The following is a 27740-nucleotide window of genomic DNA, read 5'->3' as shown; positions in this document are numbered from 1 at the left end:
ACAGTAAAGTCTCGTTATATCGGTTATATCGATAGTACCGGTTATTACGATACTATTTTCATTTCCCTTGCACATTTCTAGTCTTTTTATGTATAATTAGTTCAGTTTAGTACGATACCCGGTTATTACAATAATCCGGTTATTACGGTGCTCCTTTTCATCCCCCGCCGGCCATTTTGCTGTATATCGATACATCGGTCGCGCCATTGGTAGACTTGGTCACGTGTCTTGGTTACGTGACACGCCATCGGTCGCGCCATTGGTCGACTTGGTCACGTGTCTTGGTTACGTGACCAGCTCCCGCGAGCAGACGCCATTTTCATTTTCAGACGGCAGCTCGTGTGTATCAGACGGCAGCTTGTGTGTCTGCAAGAGCTGCTGAGGGATTACCACCCCGACGACATATACAACGCTGACGAAACTGGTTTGTTTTACAAGCTGCAGCCAGAGAAATCATACGTCTACAAGGATGAGGATTGCCGCGGGGGTAAACGTTCATAAGAAAGACTTACAATCATGCCGTGCGCTAACATGACGGGTACCGATAAATTACAATTTATTGTTATGGGGAAATAAAAGAAACCAAGGTTCTTCAGTGGCGTGAAGAGTTTGCCGGTCACCTACAAAACAAACAAAAACGCTTGGATGACGTCAGACGGAAGCGGAAAATGCATCCGGTTTTTTAGAAACGTTAAACAAGTTGGAAGTTGGAAGTTGTTTATATTAAAATATAAAAATGGGAAGCAGAAGAAGATTGATGACTTTTTTAAATATCGATGAGAAGGTTTCTTCAGCCGTCATCTGTACAAAAGTGAAGGTTTCGGACGTTTCGCCTCCTATCCAAGAGGCTTCGTCAGCGAACTAAAGTCTGACTGGTCGTATCGGCCCTATTTATATATCCCTAATGTCCAGACATGGTTGCGCCGGACACAGCTATGATAGGTCCCTACTCTCAGGTTGGGGGGGCCGAGGACCCCTCCCTGTGGCCCCACTGATTGTTCCTACATTCCTGACTAACGACTGGCCTATTACTCCCACTCCCACCGGTATCACCTCATCAGCATAACGACCCTCATCAGCATTACGAAAGTTGCCTAACCTGTTTTGCCTGAGCAGGCTATTGTATGAACGATCCAAATTGAACCTCACCCCACCAGACCGGTTTAATGAAGGATTTTGTTGTTTTATAAGAATCGCTTCTTTTACCCCCCTTTCAAACCATCTATGTTCTTTCGCTAAGATTTTAACCTCATTGTCGTCAAATGAGTGGTTGCTAGCTTTTAGGTGCAAATGTACTGCCGATTGATAGACTGTTGATAGCTCACAGCTTTCATTACTACTGGTCGGTCTTTTTAATAACAAAACGTAGCCGTTATCACATCCAGATCCAAACAAGAGCTGTTGTTACGTCACAGCTGCGCGCCGGCATTCTATTCAGGCACTCTCTCGAACTGTCACGTAATCAATCAGCTTCCGTGTTTATCCTGTCGACGCGAGCACATTAAAAAAGAACTAGCAGCATAGCTTATATACAGTACTGTTGTTTGACACCAATTAAACCATGGATTTAATAGAAGAATTGTGATATCCACGATTGGCTGTGGACGACTATCTAACAAGCAAATCCTTCATCGCGAAAGAGTTTGACGTGCGGCATCAACGTAAGTTATGTAAACGTTGCAGTTTTGGTTTTTCATCCATGTACAGTATTTAATTGTGTTGCATCCAGATATCTTTATTGCTTGCAACAATCACTGTTTTTCATATGATTGTACATGCTGGCGTTCGTGGCTTCGTGTGAATAGAACTTGAGGATTTAGCATTGGTTGGTTGCATTTTTGAAAGGAAATAGTCATTAAAAAAGTGTAAAGACGTTTTTATTTTATGCACAACTTTATTTTTCACTTCACTACTGTACAAAAAACATGTTAGATACGAAATCCACGAACCCAATGATAAAATTACATGCCATGACAAAGATCCCCCATTTACGCATCCCGTACACAGGCACAGGATCGGCTATATCGATAATCCGGTTATATCGATATTTTTTTCCGACTCCGGAGAATATCGATATAACGAGACTTTACTGTAGTATGTAAGGCAGGTTAATGGAATACTGTAAATTGGCTTTCAGTGTGACTGCGACAACTCTGTGTGCTCTGTGATTGGCTGGCAACCAGTTCAGGGTGCAGCCCGCCTACTGCCCGAAGACAGCTAGGATAGGCTCCAGCCCACATGCGACCATTGTGAGGATAAGCAAAAACAGATGAATGGTGTAATGATATGAGCAAATTGTATTTGCATGTTCTACTAGTGATGTCTGGCTTTAGATCAAAGGAGCATGCGCGCTGCTGCAAGTCAGTCTGATGAGAGCCTATGAGAGCCACACATGTCAATTGCCTTCTCCCTCCAACCAACACAGCCGTCCTAATAAAGAACCTCAATTCTATCCAGAAGTTGTATCATTTACCGAACCCGCTTACACAAAGCAACACATGGTGTCAGAATTGGTCTGGAAGACAAGAGGACGATAAAAGGACTTGGAACGGAAGATTCCACGGAGGAAAGACATTGAGCACAACCCACGGCAGAAATGGAAGCTTTAAGTCCACCCACAGCTAACAGGTAACGTGGCTGAAAATGGGAAGAGATTCAAGCAACATTTTGAACTGTATTTGTCTGCAATTGGAGCTGATGAAAGCCATTCAAAGATGAAAGCATCCATGTTTTTGCACATTGTGGGAGAGGAAGCTCTAGAGGTCTACAATAACTTCACATTTGATGCTGAGGATGACAAGATGAAGCTTTCGAAAATAATGGAAACGTTTGAAGCTTACTGCATTCCGAAACGCAATGTGACGTTTGAAAGGCACAGATTCTTCACATGTGTACAGACAGTTGGAGAAACTAGTGACCAAAATACAAATGAGCTGAGAAACAGATCACAGACATGTGAGTTCGGTGGATTAACAGAATCACTGATCAAAGACAGAATAGTGTGTGGCATTACAGATAATAAACTGAGAGAAAGGCTACTTCGAGAATCAGATCTGGACCTGGAAAAATCCTTAGCACTGTGTAGAGCCACTGAGACTGTTAAATCACAGGCTAAAGAGTTGCTAAATGATTCTAGCTGCAATGTGGATGCAGTGGAAAGAAATGCACACAGATTCAACAAAAACAAGACTGCTGAGATCAAAGCAAGAGTGAGACAACCCAACAAAAATAGGATACTCAAACAAAAATCTTGTACTCGTTGTGGTACGCAACATCCCCCAAAGCAGTGTCCATCATATGGGAAAATATGTAAAAACTGCGACAAAGCAAATCACTATGCTCGTTGCTGCAGGAACCAAGACATGAAAGGCAAGGTAGATGCAGTAGATGATCATTATGAAGTGGAGGAACTTTATGTGAATGCTGTAAAAGATGAAAGAGAAGAAAGAGATTGGATCACTACGCTGAAAGTGAACAACATTCATCTAAAATTCAAATTGGATACTGGAGCCAATGTGAATGTCATTTCAGAGACTGATTTCATGAAGATCAGGCCGAGACCAAAAATACATAAAGCAAATATGAAAGTAACAGCTTATGCGGGTTCAGTCATACCAATGAAAGGAAAATCCATTGTGAATGTGACACATAAAGGCCAATTGCATAAGATATCTTTCATCATAGTTCCAAGGGATGTGCAGGGTCTACTAGGATTGTCGGCATGTGAGAGACGACACCTAGTGAAGAGAGTTTTTGTTGTGGATAGACAAAAAGAGACAGCATATGATCAACTGATGGAGCAGGACAAAGACTTGTTTCAAGGGTTAAGCTGCCTACCAGGAGAACACACAATCAGAGTGGACAAAAGTGTGCCACCAGTGATACATCCATGCAGGAAAGTCCCATTTGCTCTTCAAAAGCAGCTAAAATCAGAATTGGACAACATGGAGAGCAGGCATGTGATAAAGAAAATTGATGAGCCGACTGGGTGAGTTCCCTCGTTGTCGTAGAGAAAAAGAACGGAAAACTCAGAATATGCCTGGATCCCAGAGTTCTAAACAGAGCCATCAAGGAAAGTTCTGACAAGACTGTGAAAAGACTGATGTACAAGGCAACAGACAGTGGAACGGATTTCTACCAGAGCTTGCTGGTGTATCGCACAACGCCGCTCGAGTGTGGTATGTCCCCGGCCCAGCTACTCATGGGACGCGTGCTGAGATCCAACTTACCCATCCCGGAAAACAAAGGAAGGGGAGAAAGTGAGGAAGATACTATGACAGAGGAACACGCAACCTACCTGAACTACACACCGGTGACCAAGTACGGTACAAAGACAAAACAGACACATGGTCACAGAAAGGGACTGTTCTGCGTCAGGTCCGACCAAGGTCATACAACATTCAGACAGAGGACGGTGCTGTTTTAAGAAGAAACCGCCAAGATCTTCTCAAAGAACCAACCATAGCAAGTCAACGAACAGAGACGGTAACAGAGACTGTTGTAACACCTCTAAATCCAGGACATGCTACCCGAAAAACCTCAAGGAAAGTGAAACCACCTGAGAGACTGATTGAAACCATTTAACATGTTTTTCTAAGTGATCATGGTGAAAAAAAAATGATGTGAATCTTTCATGTGAATGTTTCATTTATTGTTGCAAAAGTTAGCAATACTTTATTCAAGTTTAAGTTTGCTAATTACTTACATAATTAAAGTAATTACATTTGTTAAAAGTAAAGAATTCAATTGAGAAAGGGAGATGTAATGATATGAGCAAATTGTATTTGCATGTTCTACTAGTGATGCCTGGCTTTAGATCAAAGGAGCATGCGCGCTGCTGCAAGTCAGTCTGCAAGTCATAATGTCAATTGCCTTCTCCCTCCAACAAACACAGCCGTCCTAATAAAGAACCTCAACTCTATCCAGAAGTTGTATCATTTACCGAACCCGCTTACACAAAGCAACACAAATGGATAGCGAATAAGCCATTGCCAGTCCCAGTACAATGATGGGGAAATCTATTCACCGCTAATCAGATGATGAGAAAACAAAAAGGGCAAGAAAAGTTCCCACAAGTAATGGGATATCTTTTTCGTCTCATCTCTAAATGGCTCCGCAGATTTTAATTTAAAACTGATTCTTTACTTACAGACAGTGTATTGTAGGTGTTCAAATACCTGACATGTTTCGGCGTATACTTCCGCCTTTGTCAGAGTCACTCTGACGCAGATATTTTAGAGATGTGATAATTTGAAAGTCCTGCAGAGTATTAAATGTAATCAATCCTAAAAAGGTTATTTCCATATACGACGTGGACGGTGAGTCTTGCTCTATAAATACTTTTTCATTGATAGTTTATATATGCATGCATGTATTTATTTATTTATTTAATACTAATGAGCTTCACTGCAGGTATTCAATAGCAAGGGCATTGATCACTGTAACATGGCCCAGTCCCACTGTCTCGGCAAACTACAAATATGGCCGAAGCTGTAGTCCAAAGATGAGTGTCTTGGTAAAAAACTACAAATATGGCCGAAGCTGTAGTCCAAAGATGAGTGGCACCATTTTTCCCCCAGAGGAGAGAGCTGAAATGAAGGCAGGTGTGCCAGCAGCTGAAAGCCATTCAGAAATCAGAAAGGCTCTCACCAGAAGCAACCACTCCTTAAAATAGTCAGTTGCAACGCTGCTCAGGTTCGGTTTGGTTCAAGTACTGCTCTAGGAGTTTACCAAGACAGTAGAGTTCAACTGTGTAAAGACCAGGGTGGCTGACGGTGAGAGAACCTGTTATTGTGACCGTTTATTTGATAATTTGATTTGATGGATTAATGTCAAAACTTGCCTGTTAAGCCTTCAAATGTAAACCAAATTGCTGTTTGTGTTTTACCTTCTTCAAAGGTTTTTCAATCTTGAAATCGGCTTGCAATCTTCCAATTGTCTTTTCAATGAGAAAAGAGACGATTAAGTCCAAAATAAAAGAGGAAAAAGAAAGGAGAAATATGTCTTATCATTGGAGTCAAAGAGTGAAGTCCCAGTGTAACCCCGGTCAACACAGCCAAAACCCCTTTTCAAGTTAGGGGGAGACCTCAAAAAACCAACATAACTTGACACCCACCATGCCAGCAAGTCATCATTTTTGCAATAAGTGAATCATTCACAGAACTGATCAATGTTTATAGCGCTCTCATGGACGAGGTGAAACTCACCAGTGTGAGATAGATCAACACGCCCTGGATTGATATGAACTCCCTTAATAGTTATCATGAAAAGAAACATGCAACAATGAAGTGTTTGTCTTTTAATGAAACTGATATATTTAATGATGGCATCCTTTTGTAAATAAACCTGCACACTGTAGATACAAAAATAGTCTGGGAACCCAGCAGAATAAATCCAACATTGATGATGATGTTTTCTGTTTACTCTCATCAATCAGTATAAGGCAGTTGGAAAGCCAAAATGACCATGTTCACACCACTTTTATCAGTGACAATGGTGCTTGCACGGCTCTCAAAGGAGCTCCATTTTTACTGCCTGACAGCACAGTGCCTTGTTTTTCTCCCGCATATGCACAGTGAGAGTTTTATTTAAAGCACAGCAGCTAAACATTTCATAAAGATCTACGCGCAGCTGGGCTTTTCCGGATATGCGCACGTCCATGAGCCATGAAACTGCTCCTGCTCCTGGCAGTGATTCTCATAAGATAACCTCAATTGCCAACAAGAATGCATCACTCATGTGCTCATCATTACACATAACAGTAGGACTATTTTTCCATAATATCAAGTTGAGCTTTTCTTAATGGTTAAATTTGAATAGGTTGTTGACTGCAAAATTATTTGTCCACTGCTTTATATAAATGTCTGACCATATACCATATCTCTCTTACAATGACTTTTTTTTGTAGTTGGACAGGTGTTTTTTTTTTCAATGGCCTGGCTGCAACAGGACAGCCACCGAAGAGAATGATCTTTGATAATTATGCATTCAACCTCTTCAGCATTTCAGTTGAAATTAAGCGAGACGGGTCACTTTGAGTCGAAGTCTAATTTGATTGAAATTCAAACGGCACGCACCAGGAAGTAGACTGTGCCATTTTCTGCGTTTCATTTTCTGTGCTCACTTAAGGCGCTCTCTCATATTGCTGCACTGCAATGTTTTTTATTCATCACTGCTTACTTTGCCACTTCCAAATGGCCTCTTAGGATTTTATAGACTTTTGATGGATGGAAAACTGAGCAGAGGCAAAGAAACTCATCTGAGATTCACCGATTAAGTTGCATCGTATCCGTATCCAAAATCGCCGCCTGACATGAGAAGCATAAGATGAATCAAATGAACTGCTTTAAATTGTCACAGGAGAGTGACCATTGTGGTTTATTTTTTAACACAAGAAAGGTTGTGCATAGTAAGGCTACTTTTCACACTTCATTTTGACATTCTCCTGATAAAAACAGATCAAATGATGCAGTGATGATGTTACATCATTTTGTGCGGTTAAACAAGAAAGAATATTTGGTCCACTGTTGAATGAAAGCAATCCTTCTTTCCAATAGGAAAGCAAAACTCAAATCAAAATGAAATACTGAATATAAAACATTGTGTGTAGGCTGACACATCTTTTGTTACATTATTGAAAAAAAAAACCACCAAAATATTGTCACAACGATGTGACCGATGTACAGTATGACCACTGAAGAACCATCATAGGGCTTGGCAAGTGCACATGCAAGTGATTACAGAGTAATTACTTTTCTTGCAGCTTTGCTCAAATATGCTTATGTCAATAATGCATTGACTGATGTGTACTCCAGTTCCGCTCAATACAATTAATTTTTTTCACAGCCGCATTTTGAAGCGTCAACCCTGATTTACATTTCAAACTGTGATGTCCCACAAGCTTAACCTTTGGGCTCCTTTCACGTTAAGGTCAACCACCGTTAGTGGAATTGATGTTCTATTCTTCATCTGCATTAGTATTTTCCTCTGTTTCTTGACATACATTATTTCAGTAGTATGGTAGTTCAGTGGTTAGCACATCCGCATCGTAGTACCGAGGTGCAGGATATTTTTGCATGTTATTCACATGTTTGCGTTGGTTTTCTTCGGGTAATCCAGGATTCACACACATTTCAAAATCATTCCTGGCAGGTAATGGAACACTCAATTGTCCGTATGTATGATTGTGTCAATAGATGTTAGTCTATGTGTGCCTTGCGGTTGACTGGCAAACCATTCGGCGTGTACAACCTACTGCCTGAAATCATCTGGGTTAGGCTCCAGCACACCTTGTAAGGTTAAGATTTTACATCAAGTCTATTGCTAAGCTTTTAATTAGTCGGGAAGCTGACACATTGGGCCAGAAATTGATGAAAAATACACTCAGCAAAACCTCCAAGTTTGTATACACGCCCGATTGCATAACATTTACTTGCGTGCAACCCGATTTTATTACATTTTATTGCGGTCCACTGGGTTTGTCATCCACATGGTGACTGCTAGGACAAATGTTTTGACGCTCGCACATCTCACTGGGCATCTATGACTGTTACTACCTTTCATGTTTGCCCATTTCATGTTGTTGCGTTCGCGACCAACTTGTTTTATCCATGTTGGCCTGAAAAGGGGCCGCCGTAGTCACCGGGAACATTGTGTAATCGTTTCCCAAACAATGTTAAAAATGGAATCAAGAAGTACACATTTACAAAACATATGCTACAAAAGTATTCATTAAAAATAAATACATGAATAAATATATTAATTTTAAAAAGTGATTAATATGCCAAGACTCCATCGGTTTGCTATACTGTACGTATGTGCACAACTTGGTCACTTTGACAACCCTGCCAGCTTTGCTCATACCTAAGCGCTGGATTGTTCCATTGTTCCATTTCTTGTGAAACAATGTTGACAGATGTGCAGATAGCTTTTTGATGTATTGGCTTCATTTTGGATCGGTAGATCTGTGGAGCCAGGCGTCCGGATCAACGAGAGTGAGAGACTGTCCTTGTCTCAACTCTGAAATCTTCTCCAGAGATCAATTGAATACGGCTTAATAACTTATATGCATAGTTGTTGGCCTCAAATGAAAGAAATAATGCCCTACTAGATCTTGTGATATTATATTATTGTATATTATGTATTATACAGAATAACAATTTGCTCATTTGATTTTTTTTCTGAGACCAGCCATGAAATTTGGACTGGAGTCAGCGCCACTGAAGAAAAGGCAGCAAGCAGAGCTGGAGGTAGCAGAGATCAAGATGTTGAGGTTTTCGTTGGGAATGACCAGGTTGGATAGGATCAGGAATGAATATATCAGAGGGACAACTCATATTAGAGGCTTTGAAGAGAAAGTCAGAGTGGCAAGACTGAGATGGTTTGGAAATGTCCAGAGGAGAGAGAATGACCATATCGGGAGAAGGATGCTGAGCCTTGAACTGCCAGGCAGGAGACAGAGAGGAAGACCAAAGAGAAGGTTTATGGATGTTGTCAAAGAGGACATGAAGGTAGCTGGTGTGAGAGAAGAGGATGCACAAAAGCGGGTTAGATGGAGGACACTCATGGGGCGACCCCTGAAGGGAAAACCCGAAAGGAAAAGAAGAATATTTTTGTCTGCCAAAAATAAGTGCAGGAAGGTGTTGGAATGCAGTGAAACCATTCAATACAATCTGATTTTTCTCATAAATATATAATTATTCATGTGTCAATAAAATCACCCATAAGGTTGGAAACTTTCTGTAAAAATAGTTGCATCTGCTGTTTCCGCAGTGCCTGACTGTAACCAACTTAGCTCCATTTCAATAACTCCCTAATGTTACATTATGAACATTGAAACACAGAGCGGTGATGACTGCAGCAGCTCAGTAAAATGGGAGGAAAACACAATACAAGTCAATCTATGATGTACTTTTTCATTGATGTCCGGCAGAAGATACAATTATGCCCCTGTTAAATCAGCAGAATTATTGATCGGGAATGTTCACTTTGTCGATAGAATTTTGCATCCCCTCAGTACCAAAAAAAATGACTTCCTGGGGTTATTGAGGTAATTATCATCATATTAGTCTCTTACAACAAAGACAGAAATACATGCATACACATGTCCAATGACACTCATCGCCAGTGCCAAGCTAACTTTGGTCTTGAGTTCCTTAACTACTTAACACAAATGGAGTTACTAAAAGAAACACATATGTATACATTTCAAGAGATTACAAAACAATGAGTTGATTTTACGAATAGCAATATTTATGTACTTATAATATCAGAACATTCCTTGAGATGATTAAATAACCAAATGCAAGATAATTTAAGACATTCACAACAGTAATATTCTACAAAGTTCACTTCTCTCCAAATTATCCTGGGTTAAGATTCTTTTTTTATCATTAGTTTGGTGGGTTTTCTCCGTGTCCTCCGGTTTCCTCCCACGTTCCAAATTTTGATGATTGACACCCTAAATTGTCCCTCGGTGTGAATGTGAGAGTGACGAGTTGTTTGTCCTGCGATTTGCTGACAACCGATTCAGGGTGTCCCCCACCTTGTCCCCGAAGACAGCTGGGATAGGCTCCAGCACCCCCTGCGACCGTAATGAGGATGACGGTCTGGAAAATGGATGGATGGATTTTTGTTATTTTACTCAAGTAACAGTTGCTGTATATTACTTTATAGAAGAGTGCTTACATATACACCTATGCTGGCAGTGTGATATTTCTACAGAATTGACATTGCACTCCATATTGTTGTTTCAAGTGTATGTACTTGCCGCTTAGTTCTTCAAATGCTGTGTTTGTCTTCACAGATGCAACAATCGGACGCAGTGTATCGTGATCACGGGTTCAGATGTTTTCCCAGACCCGTGTCCAGGAACATACAAGTATCTGGAGGTCCAGTATGAATGTGTGCCCTACAGTAAGTGTGATGACCACCCTCGTCCCACGTTCATAAATTGAAAAGTGACCCTCCACTCCACCATCATGCCAGTGCTCTTGTCCTTATTTCCTGTCTCAGCATCATGACACATCACCGTCCCATTTCCTGCTCTCACCTTGTCCGTATTGTTCGCTGTCTTTGTCAGCCTTTCAGCGCCCCTTTCCTCTGACTCTTCTTCCATTTGTGTCGTGCCATGAACTTTTCATGATATATGACCTGTAAGACATTTTGGATCTCCTTTGTACTCGCTTGTATTATTGATGTGCTCACCGTGTTTTCAGCAGTCCGATGAGCCGGGTTATGAGTGAGCAGAGGGGAAGGTGGAAGAAGTCATGCTCACTCTCCTTAATGGCAAGAGAGTGTGTCATTACTCTAGCGTGAAGAAGTCTGTCAGGGAAAAGCGCTGCACACCTTGATGGCTTAATATTCATCAATGAAACAGGTGTGGAGGCATGCTAACAGATGTTTCATTACGTAAGAAAACAGAACGGCTGTGCTCATAAGTCAGCGAGAAAATCTTTCCGACGAGGAGGTATCGTCAGCATTTTTTTTCCTCTCTAGTTGTAAAATATTCATTGCCATTCAGATCCCAAACAAATTTCAGATTGCCCTTTGCATTAAAAATCCCCTTCTGTCCTCTGAGCTGCCATGTTCATTTGCAGTTTGTGAGGGAAAATCCCCCAAGTAACCTTTACAACCTGATTAACGACATAAATTTACATGAATTGCCAGACAAGCTAATCCGGTGGAACTGGAATATTTTGAGGGGAAATGATTAGAAGATGATAGTTGGTGACTCTTCATTCTTCCTATCAGTCACATTTTGTAATGCGCATATCTCTTCATCCTATAAGTCTGGCATTGTTCATATTTTATTAGTATACCCATCCAAGATGCCCATTAGTGTGCATTCAGGTTGCACCGGTAAACATCATTAGGCAGAGTACGCCTAGACAAAATAAAGGTCAACCTATCCACGGCTCGAAGGGTTATTGTCAAAAAGAGTGAGCAATAACGAGTATTGTGTTGTAGCTGTTAACATCTAAACATGTTCGGCGTTCATCACTTGCCTCATTATCACATATTGATCATATACTGTACCGTGGCGCATTTTGCTCACACAAAGGGATTTGCCGTATGCCACACTCCCCTCCGCACGCTATTTACTTAAACCTCTTTCTTACTTCCCAAGTGGACAGAGGCACTCTGCAAAATAATAAAGGGAGAGATATATCGAGACAGAATTGAAACTGAAGAGGAAGTGTTTCATTCTAAGCAGTTGCAGTCTGTGCATGTATGTAGCGCCATGTGTTTGCCTCTCAAAGGTCCATGCCCAACCAGAATAGGAGCAAGAACACAGAATGTGTCCTATCGCAACTGTCCCGGTAAGTGTTTAATGTGCTCCCAGTGTGACCACCCCCCAACCTATCCGCACACGCCAGGCTTTTCCCCACTCAAGTCGATTTGTGTTTTGAAAAATGTAAATAGATTTGTTGGTCTCCTCAAACCAATCCTCTGTTTCCCAAGTGCACACACACACACACACCACACAAGCACAACTTTGAAGACTATTTTTTTTCTCTCCACATTTCTCTTAATTTACATATACATGAGGCACAAGCCCTGAGTTGTTTTTTTTTTTTTTTTTTTTTTTTGCTTGTCCATCTGATTGGAACCTCATGGATGGATCATTTCCCACACTTTACCTCATCAGTTCATGACTAATCTTCTGAAATTCTTTGTACATTTGAGAGAAACTACTGAATTAGAACACAGTCCGTTCTGGGACACTGGCTTTCCTCTGATTTGTTTAGATAAATAGATTAAACAAGGTCAGTCCATTGCCGTATCAAAATATGTATTGACTTGAGAGGAACCATAACGTATTTTTATTTGTCAATTAAAACTCTCATACAAGTCTAAAAATAGTGTTGTCTAAAATACAGTGGTACCTCGGTTCTCGACCATAATTCGTTCCAGGACCCTGTTCGAAAAGCAATTTGTTCGGACACCGAAACCATCTCTTTGCTCCTGTCACTTGCGAGTTGACAGCGGGGGGCGGGGGGCAGGGCTGCCTCTCCCGGCCGCCCTCCATCCGCTGTCAATTCTCTAATCACGGACACGGGTCATTTATACGGTTCGCGATCATCTCACCAATGCCGGATGATTGACTCACCTCGCCACCGTACCTGGACTCTTCCTTCGACGCGCGAGTGTATCCGGTCCGAGGTATTTTCGCTGCGTCCCGTAAATTTATGTCATCTTCCGGGATTGTGTCATTTTGCACCCTCGTGTTCCATTTGCTTTTTGGCGTAGTAAGCGGGTCGGATCACCCCCTGCCTTCTTACTCGCTGTGTTTTCTTTTATTTGTGAATAAACATCCTGCTTGGTTAGTACGTGTCTGCTTTGGGATCCCAAACATACCACTACATTCCGACGAGTTAGCTGTCGTCACTCGGTTGTCGCTCGGAACGTGACAGCTACGGATGACTCGGCTACAGGATGTTCTTTTCTCTTAAAATATCTATCCAATGACACTTGCTCTCACTCCCACAGCCACATCACTAGATTTCACAGCCTCCTTATTCTTTAATATCGTACTGATCGTAGATTTCGCCATGCTGTATTCCCTAGACCAGGAGTCGGGGAACCTTTTTGACTAAGAGAGCCATAAAAGTAAAATATATAGAAATGTGTTTCAGTGAGAGACACACACACACACTCGCGAGCGAGCGCGCGCGCACACACACACACACACATACCCGCGCGCACGCAAACACGCATGCACGCGCGGCCACTTTTCAACAACATGTCAGAATGTATTGTTTAAAATAACTGTGATAGTACTCACCGTTAACATGAATGGTTTACCGTTCCTCATGATTGGTAAACATCCACCCAAACGATCGGAATGAAAGTCAACTTGCCGGGTCCATAGGCAAAGTTACTGCTAGCTCGCCTGCACACGGCTCATTAGCGTCCATACTTGCTATCTGCAATATACTTCTCGCAGAAGTATATTGATGCTAAACGTTAACATGGGGCTTGTTAAAATATCACTGACATTCGACTGTTTCATCGATGGTATTGTTTCATTGCAAATTAGAATCGTGAATCCTACGATGCATTCAAGCTGGAGCGTACTCGTCTTTTTTTTTTTTAACTGTCGGGCTGATTTAAAGGGCCGTTTACCTGTTTCACCTGACAGCCAGTATCATTCAATCAAACCTGCGCTTTCCGCCAACTGCAGCCCCAACGGGAAATGAACGGCAAAAAAGCGAGAATATGTATTTAGTTTTATCGGCGAGCCATATGCAATCATCAAAACAGCCATATATGGCTCGCGAGCCATAGGTTCCCGACCCCTGCCCGAGACAGATCAGACACTCGCACACCTCCTTCATATTTTGCGATTATTTCTTTCTTAAATGCAATAGTTGTACGCACTACTTTTCTTTTGTCACTTTTAGCAGCACTTACTTTCTTTGGAGGCATGATTAGGGGCTAAAACTCTTCCTACACGTATATTAAACGCGAGAGCAAAACACAGCACGTCCGCAAGCGACAACAGGTCACGAAGAGAGCGATACACCCGTACGCCGCTCAGCACCCCACCCTCGCGTACGCACTCACGCGTTGTATTGGCGTTCGAACACTGATTGGTGTTCGAACGCCGAAGCAAGAATATCTCGAATATTTTGTTCGAACTCCGATTTGTTCGAACTGTGAGGCGTTCTAGAACCGAGGTACCACTGTAAGTCAAAAATTCTGTCATTCTTTGAAAATAGTTTTAGATGAGAAAGAGAATTAACACATTGCATTTTTTTAATTTGTATTTAATTCAATAACTGCCAGACGTGCAAAAATGTGTCCACTCCAGTGCCGGTGTTTTTGTCATTGACCCTCAAATTCCACGACTCATAGAATATTGAGTTTTAGGACTACATAAACATTCAATGCAGCGTAAGAAACCTTAGACTCTCTTCTTTCATCAGAAAAAAAGAGTTAATTTCTAAATTATGTCGGGCTGGAGTTATATGAGCTTGAAATGAGGGTGGCTGTCCAAAATACAATGCAATACATATTAGTTTATACGTATAGCGCTTTAACAATAGGTGAAGCTGGAACAAAGTGCTAAAATAGAAAAAAGGGAAATTCTGCCCCCTTGTGGAAGGGAAAAACATTGGCCATGGCCAGCGCTTTATCGGGTCCCAAACAAGAAAAAACAAAACTTTAAACAATTCGGGAATGCCGCTCTACGTCATATTTTCAATTCCATAATAAATTTGTCAATGGGACAAAGAGGATACACAAAACCGGGATAGATGGAGGACATTGATTCACTGTGGCGACCCCTGAGGGGAAAAGCCGAAAGGAAAAGAAGAGAAGAATAAATTTGTCAATGGCAGTGAAGTTAAAATTTCACATTTTATCTTTGAGTTAACTTTTTTGTAAAAAATAAATAAATGAATAAATAACACACTGTCAGTTGAATGTTTTACTGTATTTTCCAATGTATAAGGCGCACCGGTGTATGAGGCGCACCCCCAATGAATGCTGTATTTTAAAACTTTTTTTCCATTTATAAGATGCACCGGCTTATAATATGCATCTTTAATGAATGAAAAGTTTTCTAAATATGATATATAAATATATAAAGTTTTCCAAATATAAGGCACACCACATTATGATGCGCTACAGTAAAGGTTGGAGTTACGCACTACTGTGCTTCTCACAGTCCCGTGGCAAAACTCAGTTGAAGAGGCCTATGAGCACAAAATGCTGTGCTTCACAGAACTCACAGTGGATGCGCAACAGCGAGGATGGAATGCCAAGGTCTATCCCATTGAAGTTGGATGAAGAGGGTTTGTGACTTCCTCCACTACCAGACTGCTAAAAGACCTGGGTATCCATGGCTCTGCGGCACATAGTTAGATCAGTCTCCGAAGCGGCAGAAAGAAGCAGCCAGTGGATCTGGATGAAGAAGAGGAAGGACCCTTGTTGGGCTCATAGATCAGCAACCGAAGACCCCCCACCAGCTTCTCAACATCTGATTGGGCATGGGACACAAGCGCGGGCGTGATCCACCTTTCGCTGGCCACCATCGATGAGGGTGTCAAGTGATGAAAGGCCGAAACACCCAATGATTCTTTGGAGCATGACTGATGATGTGTCCCAAATTCACAACCTTCCCATCCCTGAGGCACAGCTCCCACACCACTCTCAACATCAAGGCTAAATCTCATGTGAGGACCATCCATTGGTACAAACGGACAAAATAACACCATGTCCATTGTTTCATGATTCATTCTACAGGGGGAAATGGAGTCGGTGGCAGATGACAGTAGGTGCATGACTCGTTGTGGCTCTATTACTTCACATATAAGGCACACCTGCGTTTAAGGCGCAGTCATCTTTTGAGGGAAATGAAGGCTTTTGGCTGGGCATTATACACCGGTATAATATGGTAATTTAAGAAATTCCACTGCCTTTTTGCTGCAGTATTTTTTGTGTGCTTATTTGTGATATTTGACAAACTCTGCTATAATATGCTGCATTTTGATCAGGGATCAAGTAAAATATCCTACAACGTTGGTGTAGAAGGGCTTAGTATCACACAGTTCTCTGAAGTTTGGAGAAAAGCCTGAGCACATGCCAAATATCGAGATTTGTGATTAAAACATTACAGTGGCTCAGAGGCTTAGGGTTGCCTGGATTTGCCGGGAGACAAGACTTGAGAAGTTGATTTACAAGACAACATATTAAATCCCCATTAAGCTGATCAACAACGGGCCTACAGACAGTGTCCTCATTTCTGTTCTAGAACCAACAGTCCCTCAAAAGCTTTCACAGATGAAATGGTGGTCTGCACAAATGTTGGAAATTGTTGTTTTTGGTGCTGTCAACTGAAGAGAAGAGACCTGTTAATTGAAAATTGGCATGAGGACCAAAACGGTTTTGGGCATTTTTTTCTCAAATATGCAAGTGGCCTTTGCAGCATGCTTCCACCATTTCAACTTTTGCTTCATGATTTGGTTTTAGTCATGGCGTGTCATCAGCAATAAGGAAGCGCTTGCCTCCGTACATTTTTACTTCACCTGTAACTGAGTCACCCTCTCATTTGGCTCGAATATTTGCTTGTGTCAGACAAAATGATAGCAGAGATATATCGTTCATGGAACTGAACTCGGCATGCAATTTTCAAATGGCAAGTGTGGCACTACTATCGACATTTATGATGTTCTCTGCTTGTACAGTAACACAGTTTTAGTCAGTTATTAAAGACCTAAATAACACATAGTTATTAGTGAAATAAACATGCAACGTTTTTTATTCTTGAATAGCTATTCTTTATAATTAGAATGAGTTAAGTCATACTTGGGCAAAGTGGTTTGTGCCTCATGCAAAGGGTAGTGCCTCATGTGTCATTGTTGCGTCAGTAAAAGTAACTGACTTTCTTCCCTTCCCCTGTCCAATTCGCAGGAAATCTCCATGGCAACCAGATTCCCCCTTTCCATCAGCTGATATCTGATCACACTGCTTTGTGATTTCCTCAGTATCATTCAGACTAACCCTGAAAGCTCTCCTGTCATGTTTCTGGTGGATTTCACTTTTCAGATTTTTCCTTCTTTGAACCTGGTTTGAAGTAGCTGAAGATGCCTCTTATGATTCAACTGCTGTTATTTGGCTGGATTTGCGTGGCCTGCACCGTAGTATATGTCTGAGGTTTTGTTGAGAAATCCCGCCGAACTGATGTCGTACCTCCAGAAATAGAAATGCCTTTTCTCCATGTCAAAATATTAAGTAGGTAGTGGTAGGCAAACCAGGCACTGGTTCTTAACCTGAATTCGATCGAAGCCCAGGGTTTAGGTGACTCGGTGTAATATATATATATATATATCCAGTTTCATATTTTGACACGAAGAGGTATTATTTCTTGATGAATTGATAACAGACTTTGGATTTCTTAAAGTCTATGTCAGACTGTATATGCAGTGACCCGAAATATAACGGTGTTTATCTTGAAATATTGTTTCAATGTAACTAAACAAAAGTTTTATAGATAGATAGCCCGACTTTTGTACATATATTTCATAAACAAGCAATGTAAAACAATGTTTCACTTGATTGAGAAATCTCATTGGATTTAATTTTTTTCATGTTGTTATTTTTAATAAATCAAGTGTCACTATTTTCATTCCGGATTTCGCACTATCAATAAGATTGATACTTGGGATAGATCAGATAATTAATTGACCAATCTGCTTATTTATTTATTTAGTTTTGTGGAACAGATTGTTCATGTGTTTTGTCTTCAAGCAAATGAGGCAAAATGGAAAGCTCTTGATGGATGAACTCGTTGTCAATGTCAGCTGGCATCATTTCTATATTAACAGCAGCTCTTCCTGGCAGACTTACAGATGCATCATTGATCATTACTTTCTTGCCTGATTGATGAATGAAAAAGTCAAACATGAGTTCAAAGTTGTTGTGACACCTCATAATTTGTCAAAACTGAAACTTCTGAACAGGACAGCAAAACTACTTGTTTGCAGTGTGACCTAGATCTCACCTGATTTGTTCCCCCTTTTTTAATTTTTAATTTATTTATTTTTTGTAATACCTTTTGTCAATGAATTGTGATCCATGTTAATATCTTATTTTATATTTGATTCTTATTGATTGAGTTAAAAGACAATAGTAGCACGTTGTTATTGTAGGGAATCGACACAAAATGAACACATACATGGTAATGTATGTTAAGCAGATTCCTTACTTACAGACAGTGTATTGTAGGTGTTCAAATACCTGACATGTTTCGGCGACTACTTCCGCCTTCGTCAGAGTGTCAGAGGTATTTGAACACCTACAATACACTGTCTGTAAGTAAGGAATCTGCTTAACATTAGTTATCAAGTAGACAGGATGAATTTAGTACATGGTAATGTATTTAAAAATGACTAGACCAAGGTTTTAAAGTTTCCTCTCTGGAATTTCCGCACGCACACACACACACACATTAAATTGGCAAGTTAGAAATGCAAAATGCATGAATTAGCATGGATGGCAAATATAAATGATAATTTTGTAATTGATTGATTATGCCTTCCAGGAATTTCCACTGAGCTGCTTACCGAGGGAGCTATTTTTTGCCGTTGAGTGACACACATTTACACTTTTCTTTAAGATGAGGCTGTCACTGCATATTTTTGTTCATTCATGGAACCTGCATTTTTTTTTCTGAACAGTGATGGGTTGAGTTATTTTCTTTTCATTGTTATTCCTACAGTATAGTCAGTCAATCTAACTATCAAAAACAAAATCTTACTTATTTTCAGTTTAGACAATTGCAAATGAATATGCTTAGCTTTCATCGAGCTATCAGCATGGGAAAACTGCACCATTCAACATTAATTCACCCTACACTGTTTTTATAAATGAATGCTTTCGGTAAATCTTCACTTTCAACAGGATCATGCCATTGGATTTACAACCGTTGCTGTTTTCTCTAATTAGATCAACCCATCCTTGTCCGTATATCAGTTGTGTCTCCATGTGTATCTGTAACGATGGAAGTTAATACATATTAATCTATTCCCCCCCCCCCTCCCATCCTTTTCATTCTCTCTTCCAATGCTCAAAATAGAAGTGGAGCAAAAAGGTAAATGACAGACACGATCCAAACCAGAGCTATCTTTGTTTTTTTGTGGCATTGACTGGTAAACTTCTTGTTGTTGCCCCTCTGATCAACTTGTGGACTACAGTGGAACCTCGAAATTTGAACAGCCTAGAATTTCAACAATTCAGAGTTCAACACAAAATATAAGCATACTCTCACAAAAACATAGATTTTTGACACTGTGTCACTTACTCATGATGTTTGGCCAAGTTTCATTGAATGACGCAAATCTTTCAAGTTTAAGTTTTCTGATAAGACAACAGCAGCAGCAGATCAATAATGGGTTAAAAACTATTGACAATGATTTAAAAAAAACAAACAAGAGAACACACTAAATATTTTCAGTAGGTACCTTTTCAGACACCACACCCTTTTGACATATTAAGTATGGATTTGGGGGCTAGTTTACGTATTTCAGGCATATTACAAGACTGGACCACCCTCCAAAATTGATGAAAAGATTACAGTAAAACTGGATAGGAAATCTGCCTCGAGGCTAACGGCAACCCACTGTGTGAAACATGTGACAACAATCTCCCATTTTCTTCATACTGTTTGTCCCGGTTATGGAGTACAGGGGCAAGATGGAAGCCTACGATGTTTTTTTTCTTTTTTTTAAACGTGATTTTTCCAACGCAGGTGGTTGCATATTTTATAGTCTGGAGAAATATATTTCCAAAAGGTGTTTCTGATGTAAAACATGTCACTGCTCATTACCAAAAGAACAACTTAACAGTTGCATCATCATGCTTTGTGTCTTTTTTTTCCCTTGCAGCTGTCACTGGGGCATTTGTCTAGGTGGATGGAATTATGAGAAGTTCAAAATTCCAGTCAGTGAAAGACCAAATACTTCAGGCGTCTTCAAGAAAGCAAAAACATGTCAAGAATAGCCTACTAGAAGAGATTAATTTATTATCTGAACCCGGGTTTTTCAATGCATTTTAAATTGTGTCAGGGTGGGTGCTAACTGAGTTTGAATACAATCGGCTTAATATGAACACATCCACATTTCCCAGTTACACAAAAATGTGCACATTGCACACGCGTGGAAATGTTATTCTTTTGGCTATTTTTAGTAGACAGGCCTAGTTAGACAGGAGCTTTTCCGTCATTATGGAAGTGAATGGAAATTACTCCTTCTTCACTTAAAATTCAGTGCAGGAGAGGTGCATGATCTTCAATGTGTTGTTGATGCAGGAAATCAAAGAGCACAAAAAATGTTTATATATATAACTGGAAGAAGATCACTTGCGTATGATATTAAGTTGGTCGCTGTGTAATGGGTACATAGTCATCATCTTGTACCCCCTTGTGCACCCATGTGTCACCACTGGTTTTGACAAGCACAAGACGAGCAAGATACAAAATATCATGTCATCTTATTCTTGGGCATCTTATGTTTTTATATTACAACTGGCGAGACAACGTAGTTAGACCATATTCTCTTTGGATAAAACGACATTTTCTTCTGGGGATATTTAAAGGCGTAACCAGCATAAAAACAGTTGACTCTCACGATGTGAAAGAGACAAGATCATTGATAGAGAAAATGAAAAAAATAAATAAGAGCCTTTGAAATAACTCTGGCAGAAACAACAACCATTTTAAATGACCTAAAGAAAAATGAAGCCATGAGTGCAGTCATCAAATGGGTAGACCAAGGAAAATAGCACCCATGATGACAAAAAAAGTGAGAGCAATAAAGAAAGCCACAAAAAGAACTGTCAATATTGACCTCTTCATGCTACCTATTGGCCAGTTCGTCATTGAAAAGCAGCAACTTACTTTCATTATAAAGAGCAAAAAAAAAAAAAAAAAGAATCCAGAAGGCAGTCGTATAGGTCAGGAAAATGAACACAAACACAGATGGTACGGTTGAAGATGCAAACTACTCGTTAGGAAGGGCAAGAAGGCCAGACTGAATTTTGCCCCAAAAAGTCCAAACGCAAGCTAAAATAAATATTGGGTAAATATTTATTATCTAATTATAATGTAAAAAAAACAACAACTAAACAAAATAAGGAGCTAAAACAACGTCTTAAATTCATCTTGCATTAAACAAAACATTAGCCCTGCCACAAGTCAAAAAACAAATTTAAAGACGATATTTTTGTTCTCTTTAAAAATAAACATAAAGTACCTTAAATAATGTTTGTCTGCCAATATGCATTTTGGTTGGAATGAATAAACAAATACGTTGTGGTAACTGTACACAAACAGTATCATACTACTACTACTACTACTACTACTACTACTGATTATAATATTATTATTATCATAATCATAATCAAACATAAGATGGCGATAAAATTAGCAATTTTATGTCTTGTTAATTTTCTACCAAACAAAATGCAACACTTCTGGTAGTAGATCTACTGCAGCGGACTTAGCGATCAATTCACATAGCTTTCACGAACAAACAGCACATTAAAAAAAGAGAATGTATTGTGGTTCAATAATGAAATGGCTTATGCTTCATAAGGCACAGTATCGTAAAATTGTCCACATATTGTCATTGGCAAACACATACCAAGAAAAGTTAACAATATTGAGCCCATGCAACTGAGCCTGACACTCTGCTTTCAGTCAGTTACAATGACATGACTGTCCTCTCACCGGCTGCAGTACGTAAAATGGTACACGACCATCAAGTAAACATGAGAGTAATAACACAACTGAGTCACCGATAGCATATTTCCCTTAACAATGAATGACTCTGGGGCCTTATCTGCACATGCTGACAAAACCAAAAGACATTGCAATACATACAGGATGACACTTGCCAACCTCCTGCACCCTTAGACTCATATACACAAAAAATTGAATGGTTAAATGGGTTGCTCACTGAGCGATACAACTATTGTTAGAACACTTGATACTGTCTGATCGAAGAAAATGCTCTGAGACCAAATGCCATAAATAGATAAAGAATCAACTGAATGCAGCCCCCGGGACCGCTTCTTTGTAACCCATGTAACCTTATAAAGCAAACCGCGAGAGTAAACACATACACAAACCGTCACACAACACCTATTAAAAGAAAACATTTGAAGGATACTTGGGCAAACCTCAAATCGTAAAGTGAACAAACCAAGGTCTTGCATTAACAATAAACTCGCACAATAAAGTAAAAAAAAGATAATAATAAGAGAATAATAATAAACATATTGATCCCCAAAGAGAAATTCACACCCCAAGTCTTCAAAGTGTGTATCGGATCCAGTGTGTAAATAGATGTAAATTCCCAAAATAAAGCTGAACTGTGGCTGTCTTTCGATGTCAACAGCATGAGTTATGTAATTAGAATGATGCAACAATGTAACGTCGTGTATTACCACTAAACTCAGTTTTTATTGTTTTGAATAATAACTTTGCTTGACCTTTCGAGCATCACAGCCAAACGCAACTGAATTGGACATTTCAAATGGAAACTCTTTAAAGCTCATGTGCGTTTTTGGTTGGGTACTAAATTCATCACCAATTCCAACCGGATTCTCATGAAAATCCGAACTGTGCACTGCACGACGTTTCTACTGCATTGCACGATGTGCTGGTTGACTTTAGAGGTTTCACTGTATCTTCTCAGCGTCCACTAAATATGAACCATCAGTGCAGTGCATCAAGGGAAGTAACAATGGCTGTAAAGAAAATACAGGACACACACATCCAAATGATGTAACTCACGGCATATTGGCTCCACTCCATAAAGGTTTCTTCCTCCCCATTCTGCCTGGGTGCTTTTGCAGCTCAGCACAATATGCCTGGCTTACAAATGGTTTTCCATAGCATGCTTTGGTGAGAGTGAAGCGATTGCATTCTTCCGTCACCTTCTTTATCAAGGTCCCTTTCTTTCTCACTTTCCTCCCATTATTCTCACCACTAGACTGTGCACTGTTCATTTCTTCTCATCTCATCTCATTTTCCGTACCGCTTATTCCTCATTAGGGTCGCGGGGGTTGCTGCTATCTCAGCTGTCTTCGGGCACGAGGCGGGAGACACCCTGAATTGGTTGCCAGCCAATCGCAGGGCACACAAAGACATACAACGGTCACTCTCACACTCACACCTAGGGACAATTTGGAGTGGTCAATCTGCCTGCCATGCATGTTTTTGGAGTGTGGGAGGAAACCGGAGGACCCGGAGAAAACCCACGCGGGTCCGGGGAGAACATGCAAACTCCACACAGGGAGGCCGCACCGGGACGCGAACCGGCGACTTCTGCACTGTGAAGCCGGTGTGCTAACCACTCGACTACCGGGCCGCCCCCTGTTCATTTCTTATTATTTTTATATGCTTCAGAGCCCGAATCAAAACACCACAAAAGAACCTTTACTATATATATATATATATATATATACAGTAAAGTCTCATTATATCGATATTCTCGGGAGTGCGATATAACCGGGACTATCGATATATCCGATCCTGCGCGCATGTAATTTTCTCCTTGCATTCATGGAAATAGTATCGTAATAAGCGGTACTATCGATATAACCGATATCGATATAACGAAACGAGACTTTACTGTGTGTGTGTGTGTGTGTGTGTGTGTGTGTGTGTATATATATATATATATATATATATATATATATATATATATATATATATATATATATATATATATATGTATATATATATATATATATATATATATATATATATATATATATATATATATATATATATATATATATATAGTAAGGTGAGACACATCTCGGCACACACTGCCTTCCAGACTGTGTTGACTCTCGCTCTCTCATAACCTTTTCCATCTTAAGTTTGAATGCTTGAATTTGTTTTGTTTTGATTTTTTAATTACCAGAGTTTTATGTTGGGTTTCATTTATGTTGACCTCATTCGTGTTTTCTTCCCTTCACTAAGTCTCAGGCAAAATGTTTTTTTTTTTGTTTCAGATAATTGCAAATACAGTAAAGTCTCGTTATATCGATATTCAAGGGAGTCCGAAAAAATATCGATATAACCGGGACTATCGATATATCCCACCCTGTTTGCATGTAATTTTCTCCGTGCGTGCATAGAAATAGTATCGATATAACCGGGACTATCGATATATCCGATATCGATATAACGAGACTTTACTGTACATAAATATTATACGAGATAACCCTTTTTTAATTATTCCTGCTATGCATTGTAGCAAAATCCTTATAATGCTTGTGAAATTTGGTGGTAGCGTCTTGAGTTTGCCTTCTTCATTCTCTGTGGAACGCTCATAAAACAAACATGCATTTTATTTTGATTTTACATGTACTGTATGGTGCTTTTGATGGTTTATTAACCTGTCTGCCTTTTATTGTACTCTCTTCTATTACTAGTTTTTCTTTGCCCTGGGACACTGAAAGCTGTTGCGGAACCCTCCTTTCAGTTTGAAGCGGAGCAACAAGCTGGCGCCTGGTGTAAAGATCCATTGCAAGCTGCTGACAAGATCTTCTTCATGCCTTGGACTCCTTATAGGACAGACACTCTAATTGAATATTCCTCGCTGGATGACTTCCAAAATGCCCGCCAAACAGTTACCTACAAGCTGCCACACCGGGTGGACGGGACTGGATTTGTGGTATACGACGGGGCCGTGTTTTTCAACAAAGAGCGTACCCGCAACATAGTCAAGTTTGATCTGCGAACTCGAATCAAAAGCGGGGAAGCGATCATCAACAACGCCAATTACCATGACACATCACCCTATAAGTGGGGTGGTAAAACAGACATTGACCTGGCTGTAGATGAAAATGGCCTCTGGGTGATCTACGCGACAGAGCAGAACAATGGCATGATAGTCATCAGCCAGTTGAATCCCTACACGCTACGGTTTGAGGCTACATGGGAGACGGCCTATGACAAACGCTCAGCCTCCAATGCCTTTATGGCCTGTGGAGTACTCTATGTGGTCCGTTCCACCTATGAAGACAATGAAAGTGAAGTCAGCAAGAGCATGATCGATTACATCTATAATACCAAGCAGAACCGCGGGGAATACGTTGATATCCACTTTCCCAACCAATATCAATACATTGCATCTGTGGATTATAATCCGCGAGATAACCAGCTCTATGTGTGGAATAATTTTTACATCCTGAGGTACAACCTGGAGTTTGGGCCACCGGATCCAGCTCATGGTAAGAATGCTTCAACTAATGTTCACTTCTCTCCTTGAAATTGTGATTGCCAATGTTTTAAGTACAAAAGCAGCATATTTGAACAGTACAGTTATATGCATAGATTTAACCATATTTTATTTCCAGGGTCCAGGGATTGGTCCTAGTTGTTGGCTACAATATATTGCATTTATGTTTGTGTGGTAATTATGAGTCTCTTTTTGGAAGAGTTTGTTTTTGTTTTTTTCTTAATATTGAACTTCTTTCATGTTTTTTTTTTCATCACCATTTTCAGAATAGAAAAACTGATGTGTAGGAACCACAAGTGTGTGTAACAAGTGTGTAAAACACCTTAAATACAGCTGCACCATCAGGATAAATCAGTATCTTCGGGATTTAGAGAGTTATACCATGTGGGCATTCCCTGAGTAGTCCCAAATGCTCAAGGGACCGCTGCGAGCACATTTTTTTAATTGCATCTTTTTTTCTTGTTAGAGACGCATACTCACAGCGGTGGAAACATACATGCCCGGACAGGTGCAAAGTCTGCCCCGGGGTGAGGTTAGATTATTCCCCAATTTATAGTGGAAATCTAAATCTCTACTGGTCATTAAATATGCTCATATGCTACAAAAGAGTACACTGATTTAAGGTTTTCCTCGAGAGACACAAAAGTGGTAATATATCAACCAGTTCTCATTTGAAACTTTTAAACAAGCTGGCATGAAGCTGAGAAGGGGGCCTGCATAGACCCAACTGTAAGAATATGATGCCAGTAATTAACCTAATCCCTTCGCACCCCTGGCTCCTAAACACATGCACTGCTCATTGCAGTCAGTTCGTAGTCAGAGAGGTCAAACAACTTTTTTCACAGATTATCACTGGGTTCAGAAATGTCGAACGTGTTTGCTCATTGACTTCATAGGAGTCGGACTGGGAGAATCGAAATCGGTTCAGTTGGTTGAACCACATGACTCAAGGCCAGGGTGGGGGTTTGGGTAGAGAAGGGGATCATGTCAGTTGAAGAAAATTGAAGAAATCTTCTGTCCTTGATTGGAATGAGGTGATCATAATCAAAAACATAAATGTGATTTTAATTCACTTCATACCGCATTTTCCTCTACTGTAGCGCCTTATAATGTGGTGTGCCTTATATTTGGACAACTTTTAGATGTTTATATATTATATTTGGGAAAGGTTTTGCATTCATTAAAGGTGTGCCCTATAGTACAGTGTGCCTTAAATATGGAAACAGTTTGAAAATACACCATTCGTTGGGGTTTCACCCTGGTGCGCCTTATACACCGGAAAATATGGTAATCAATATTGCACAACCCAAATGAATTAAAATGTAATCAGTTTTCCATCAAATTTTTAAAATATGGCTGGTAGTTAGGAACAACAAAACCAAAAAGTCAGATCAAAGCAAACACAAAAATAGAGAGAAAGTGTCATGGGCTCATTTTAAGGGTGGTTGAATGGAAAAGGAAACACAACAGAAAGTTGTTCAAACCACACATTTCGAAGCTGTGAGATGTCCGAACTTTGAAAAAAATGCACATCATATCATATCTAGTATATCATCATATATAGTTGATCAACAACATATTGACGGCTTTTCTGTCCTGTCCGTTTTGTGCTATCTATGAGGACTTCTTCTCCCCTTGATAAACGAGGCATTGGCGTGGTCTTGCCGCTGACTAATGTGTGTCGAGCATCAGTCGATGAGCGCAGGGGAGAATCGTCTGAGATGATCATCAACATGTCAGTAAACTTGTCCTCCCACATGGCTGATGTTGACACATAAATGATGGGCACTTTGGTTTGCCTGTCGCCAGACGGCCTCTTTGCGATATCTTCATGCTCGGCTCATTGACTTATGCACACTGTGTGTGACTGTCACAGTGTTCGAGCTGTATAGGTTTTGAACAGCAAAATGATTTCAAAACACAAACAGCATTGATATTCTAGATTTACTCAGAATGCAATAGCATCTAATTGTGCAGAAA

The 27740-nt window shown here is 40.2% G+C and overlaps 1 protein-coding gene across 14 annotated transcripts in view; it reads left to right on the top strand.

Annotated features, from left to right (window-relative positions):
- The window catches only part of adgrl2a (adhesion G protein-coupled receptor L2a), a 134691-nt gene that overhangs the window by 58411 nt on the left and 48540 nt on the right, over positions 1 to 27740 (top strand). For 8 of the 14 annotated variants that reach the window (XM_089000077.1, XM_089000078.1, XM_089000076.1 and 5 more), the window contains 4 exons: positions 10805 to 10914; positions 12261 to 12320; positions 19583 to 19597; positions 24952 to 25752. In XM_089000077.1, coding sequence (XP_088856203.1) covers positions 10805 to 10914; positions 12261 to 12320; positions 19583 to 19597; positions 24952 to 25752 — 986 coding nt within the window. Of the gene's footprint in view, positions 1 to 247; positions 488 to 10804; positions 10915 to 12260; positions 12321 to 19582; positions 19598 to 24951; positions 25753 to 27740 lie in introns of those variants that run through there. The other 6 variants (XM_089000081.1, XM_089000090.1, XM_089000089.1 and 3 more) reach the window with 3 other exon arrangements.

The sequence above is a fragment of the Hippocampus bargibanti genome, linkage group LG07, assembly GCF_051943395.1.
Source record: "Hippocampus bargibanti isolate YZ-2025 linkage group LG07, ASM5194339v1, whole genome shotgun sequence".
Classification (NCBI taxonomy): domain Eukaryota; kingdom Metazoa; phylum Chordata; class Actinopteri; order Syngnathiformes; family Syngnathidae; genus Hippocampus; species Hippocampus bargibanti.
Note: the sequence above shows the minus strand (reverse complement) of the source record. Positions and strands in the feature narration are given on the sequence as shown.